The 5,968-nt window shown below is 39.9% G+C and overlaps 1 protein-coding gene across 2 annotated transcripts in view; it reads left to right on the forward strand.

The window, feature by feature from the left end:
* PTPN4 (protein tyrosine phosphatase, non-receptor type 4) overlaps window positions 1–5,968 on the forward strand; it is a 128,058-nt gene that overhangs the window by 97,448 nt on the left and 24,642 nt on the right. Inside the window, exons 19-20 of one of the 2 annotated variants that reach the window (XM_025209353.1) lie at window positions 1,290–1,436; window positions 4,000–4,128. In XM_025209353.1, the coding sequence (XP_025065138.1) occupies window positions 1,290–1,436; window positions 4,000–4,128 (276 nt within the window). The remainder of the gene's footprint in view (window positions 1–1,289; window positions 1,437–3,999; window positions 4,129–5,968) is intronic. The other variant, XM_025209352.1, reaches the window with a different exon arrangement.

Consider the following 5,968-nt stretch of genomic DNA (forward strand, 5'->3'; position numbering starts at 1 on the left):
TATTTCCAGTTTGCATATGAACGTTGTGGTGGTAGTTTTACAAAATCGGTAAAGTTCAGTGTGGGAAAAGTTGCAGTAAGTTTTTGTTGGCTTTTAGCCAGTAACAAAGAAACTATGGCTAGTGACTTCATTTCAGGGACCCAAAACAAAGATTTGTTTCAAGATTTATATTTAATTTATAAAAATATAAACATCTGATTTTGGGCATACTGCTGGCTAAACTACCATCTTTGATGGTGTATAGGTCAACACGGTGTGTAAGTTGACCCCGTTTTTCTGATCCAAAAAGTTAGGTTGACGTATGCACCAGATCCTAACTTTTTGGATCAGAAATCTGAGGTCAGCTTACACCCACCTCTGCACGCCCTCGCTGCAGGCCAGGCATGTGGGAGGGTGGACACATGCCGCAGCACTGCTCACAGGGGACAGGTCTAGGCTTGGCTGTTGTGGCCCCATCCCCTGCGAGTGGTGCTGACTGGGCCACGCCAGCTGAGCACTGAGCCCGGCATTGCTCGCAGGGGATGGGGCCGTGCCAGCTGAGGCTGACCCTGTCTCTTGTGAGTGGCTCCAGGCTCAGTGATCAGCTGGTGCAGCCCACGTAGTGCCGCTCACAGAGGAGGGGGGCATGCCAGCTGAACACCAATGCCTGCTTACAGGGGATGGGACCAGGCTCTGTGCTCAGCTGGCATGCCCCCATCCCCTATGCCAAGCCTGGCCCTGTGCACTGCAAGCGGTGTTGCCAAGGGCCGAGCCCAGCCCCATCCCCTGCGAGCAGTGCCAGGCTCTGTGTTTGGCAGTGCCGCTTGCAACAGACAGGGCCAGGCTCAGCATGCATCATCCGTGAAGGGTACTGCCTGGGCCATGCCAGCCGAGGCCAAGCCCGGTACCACTTGTAGGGGATGTTAATGTGGTGTCAAGGTTGAATTTTAAGAGTGAAAAGTTGGGCTTATACACTATGAAATACGGTATTTGGGCACTTCGCTATAACGCTTTTACACATCTTCATCATTTTGATCAGTCATATTGATTCTGTAGATATTGTGCAACTAAATAATTCTGTCAGGAAATGAGAAGACCTTTCCTCTGAGTGGCAGGTTTCTTTTGTGTGCCTTTTTCAGTCTGGTTTGTTCATGGATAGATTGATCAATTTTGATAGATTGATTAATATTATTGAATCATGCTTTCTGTCTTTGTATAGGTTTCAATTCCAATACTAAATTTGGGTTATATAAAATTGCTATGAGAGTAATGCTGTTGAAGAATTAAAATATGGTTTTGTTTTCTCTTAGATGGAGATCCCTTCTTCCAGCATAATAAATCAGTACATTGCTTGTCAAGGTCCATTACCAAACACTTGTCCTGATTTTTGGCAAATGACTTGGGAGCAAGGTTCAGCTATGGTTGTAATGTTGACTACTCAAGTTGAGCGAGGCAGAGTAAGTCCAAGTTGTGACTTGAACTTTACCTTAATAGTCTTTGAAAAATTCTTTGGGGAATTTACCTTAAAAGACATGGCCATTAGGATAATTACATAACTTTTATGGCTGTATTTGCTAGTTAAGGCTCTCTACTCAGACATTTGTTTGTGTGTGGTGTCATCATGATATTGCAGCGATTACTTGTAATACAATGGAAACCTTGGAGAAGGGGCACCAGATCTGTGCATCTGTCTTAAATCTGCCACTACTTCTAAGCCATGCCTCTGTGCTGTTCAGTATTGCCTGTTGATATTTGCGGGTTTGCAGATTAACTACTTTATAGGTAATCTCTTTTTACTGAAGATTTTTAAGTTCTTTGATTAGTCCTAACAGTTCTCAACCTTGTTTTCAAAAACATACTTCAGCTGTAGTGACCAAATACCTCATAACCCAGGGATTGTGGCACTTGCCTCGTAAACCGAGGGATTGTGGGTCCAGGTCCCCACTTGGGTGAGGAGGTCATCTCTGCTGCTTTATTTTTAGCTAAAATCTATATTATAATATATTAATCTGCATCTTTAATATATTAAACTGTTTATGTAAAAAATTAATAAGCAAATAATTAAGGAGATCCGATTATTAGAAGTGATAATGTAGATGTTGCCTTATCTGCTTCAGCTGATTTCATAAAGATAAAATGTGCTTGGGATGTAGCTGTTTTGAGTTTGTCTCCTGAATAATTTTGTTTGGTACATTGCCTCTGTCCAGGGAATCGGTTATGTTATCACATGCCTGATGTATTTCATATTGTATTCTTGGTAAACTGATTAAAATATTAAGTAATAGTTGTGAAATGAGGATCTGGTGGGGGGGTAATCTTGTTTGTTGGATTGGCTATATAATTGGGTGAGGTTTTATACAAGTGTTTTGTTCATATTGTGCCCATAGTAAAGTCTTGGAAAGAAGCAGAGATGGTCTTTAAACTAAATACCTGAGAGAACAATTCTATTTGTTTTAACCCCGTTATGGAAATCAAATGGATACTTAAAACAAAGAGGGCAGTCGATCTGTGGAGACTAGTTATCAGAAATCACTAAAGGAGGCACTTTATAAACTAACATGATTGCATAAGCTTTCGTGAGTCACAGCTCGCTTTATCAGATGATTTGAAAGGACATGTAGGGAGCAAGTTCTCAACTTCAGTAACTACAGACCAAGTAAAGTGCAGTTGAAATAAAACAATGCAATTATGTAAAACAATAAAACCATTTGAAAAAGGAAGAGGGTTGTTATTATCTGGAACTTTTGAATATATAAGGATAATCGCCAAATAGATGCATTTGTTAAATAATTTAACAACATTTCACTAAAATTTCAACATTATTCAGAGTTTTCTTTGGTGGGTTTTACAAACAATATCTATCATCCTGCCCAGAAGAATGGGTCTGTGCTTTGGATAGACTAATTAATTCAGACTTAATACAGCTGTGTGTATATGCAGTCTAACTTTTAATATAACTATGTATTTGCTGTGGTTGTCTGACCCACCAGCTATAATTAATAATGATAGGGGTGTTGAAATGTTTTAAAACTATTTATCAATTCTTTTGTTTTAGTTGGTGATTCTATGTTTCCAAATAAGCACAATGAGAGGGAATTTCAGTGCAAGCACACTTTTAACTTACTTCAGTGCTCTTTGAAGATCTGCTAACAACAGACTCCGTAAAGCAGTTCTCTAAGGTGTTTTTTTAACACTGATATTTATAGAATTCTTTGAGAGCTGCTAAACATGGAAATAAAAAGACTTATTTATCTTATACCCATAGGCAGACTCCCTGCTCTAAAGCTGATCGTGGGGCTACTGACGTCACTATCCCACTGCATGCCGGGGTGTCTCAGTGGAGCAGGAAGTCTGCAAATCTGGCTGCTCTTAGAGAATCTGCCAGGTGGGTTGGAAAGATAAAAAAAAGTACACTTGAGCTGAAATGACCTCCATTGATATTGAGTCTTTTGAGCAGTTGGTCATAAAGATGCATATTTTTTTAAGTTTTCATTTAACCTTAAAGATTTTTGGTAAACCCACCAAAGTCCACCACCTACACTCCTTAGTTTTCTCCCTATTGGTGCTTTGTCACTGCTTACAGCCTTCTTCCTCTTTTCACTTTTTTGTGTAAATATGCTTTAAACGAGGATTGTTTTAGGATTATTAGTCAGAAATGGATGCAAGACGACACCTTTCACTGGTATCAAGATGGACTATTAGCTTGATACTTACCAAAAGAGTAGTATCAGGAGTTGCTCACAATTTTATAGGAAACTGAACTTGAGTTTTACTGCCTTTATGAAGGAAACATCATTGAAAAGAGAAGCAGGAGTTTATATCGAGTACTTTACTTTTTGTACAGTAATCGGGTAAAAAGATGCTACAGGCAATGTGGTTGTTATAGTTGGTGTATTTAGTTACCAATAACTTAATAAAATTTTCAAAGTGATTTTTTTTTTTTTTACTAAATACAGAGATGGTTAAAAATAATATTCTATGCATCTAACAATGGCATCTTTGAAAATCTGTTGACCTCAGGTTAAGTGCCATCAGTACTGGCCAGAGCCTACAGGAAGCTCATCATATGGGAATTTCCAGATTGCCTGCCATTCAGAAGAAGGAAATCCTGCTTATGTCTTCAGAGAGATGACACTGACTAACCTGGAGGTAAAACCACAATATGGGTTATAGGGTAATTCTGTAGAATCCTCAAAGTAAAACTCCCCAACTGCAAATTTTTCTCTTCAGCAGTATGGCACATTCTCTTTGGAGCATGCCCATTTGATTATTTTAGAATCCTGTAGAAAGTTTGCTTTATTGTAAGGTTCTTTCTTGTGTGAATTATTTTCTCTAAATGAATACATGACTTCTGCCACTGCATTTTTGTGATTAAAATATTAATGGAATAACACATTTATTTAATCCTGTGATTCCCATTAATGGGTACAGTGCATCACATTAGTCGCAAAGGAAGTATTAAATATCTGTGTAAGTCTTCATTGATGCTATTATTACCATGGCCAAAGTCACAACAATAAATAAATCATTTAGAGGTTACTATTCTCTTGATCTTCCCAAAATATCAGGCATTTAGAGGCTTCTTATTTTTGCTACTCAGAAATTCTCTCTCCCTTTCCCTCTCTCTGTGAGGTTGGGTGTCTGTAAATATTTCTTAAAGGGGAGCAGACAATATTTGTGAAGATAGTATTCTGAAAATGTTTTTAGCCTTCGTATTTTTAAGTAAAAGCTTGGATTTTTAAATCATTAATGTTTATGGGAAAAGTTTCATCATCTGACTACTTTGGACTGTGAGTTTCCGATGGCTTTCCTCAGAAACAGAGGCCCTAGATGTACCATGACAAATGTAAGTGACTTCTAATGAAATATCTACAGTTTAGCTGCACATCAGTAAATTAAACTCCCTGATGGTAATGCCAAACTACACGCGTTTTCATATCTAAAATCACTGGGGGAAAAAAAGCAAAGTTCCTCTTTGACTTTTATATATTCTTACACATGGGACATGCTAACAGGTACAGTTCTGATGATGAACCTTCATCATAGCAGTGCCTACTAGAGTGCTTATGTGTTCCTCCAGTCCTGCGTCATATTGCTCCTGGATGTTTTGTGTGTGCTGCCTGGCAGGCAGATCGGGGGCTGTGGGGGCTCTGCTGGACTCCTCCCAGGGTTATGGGCCTGGAACCAGTGGCAGCACCAGTCTTCCCGGCACTGGGTGTGGGCTGCACCCAGTTCTGGTCCCAGGCGGCAGCAAGTCTCCTGTGATCCAGCAGCCATATTGGGGCCTGCACCCCTGGAAGGAGTCCAGCAGAGCCCCACAGCCCTTCCAGGTGTGCAGGCAGGCCCCTGATAATGCCTGATGACAGGAGGCTGCTCCTGCTGCTTGGGACCAGTGTTGGGCGCAGCCTATTTTAGCATTCAAGCTATGCTAAAATAATTATCAGTTACTCTCTGAAGAGGTTAATTTTTTTCATAAGCATCCTATCTTTAGTAGACTTTAAGATTAAGTGGAAGACGAGTATATTCCTTGTTTTCAGACTTAATATCAGAATTGTGAACAATTGAGCAGTGATGTCATAGTTTCAATACCTGTTTTATTCCAAAAATACTGTATCTGACCAACACTTCCAGAAGAGCACAGGAAGTTAGCCAGTGCCTTAACAAAAGCTGGGTAGTGGCAAAACATTCTCTAAAAGTGTCACTTCCTATTTTATGCATGCTTTTAAACCAATACTCATCACAGTATCAGAATTGCTTCCAGTAGGACATTAAGCAGTGTGATTGCACATAACTATTTTTTTTTTTTCACATACTTCCCCCAGAGGGAGATAAGTATACAACAGACTGCTTCATTTTGGTGGGGTTAGAGTGATATTTTTTTTTCCTAATATTTGTTGTCTGTTTGTTTGAGAAGACAAGGTCAAAGCACTGTGCCTTGGCACGGGAGTGGAAGGTGTTCAAGTTTGTGGTGGTCCTTAGCTCCTTTGGG

The sequence above is a fragment of the Alligator sinensis genome, unplaced genomic scaffold, assembly GCF_000455745.1.
Source record: "Alligator sinensis unplaced genomic scaffold, ASM45574v1 scaffold1133_1, whole genome shotgun sequence".
Classification (NCBI taxonomy): domain Eukaryota; kingdom Metazoa; phylum Chordata; order Crocodylia; family Alligatoridae; genus Alligator; species Alligator sinensis.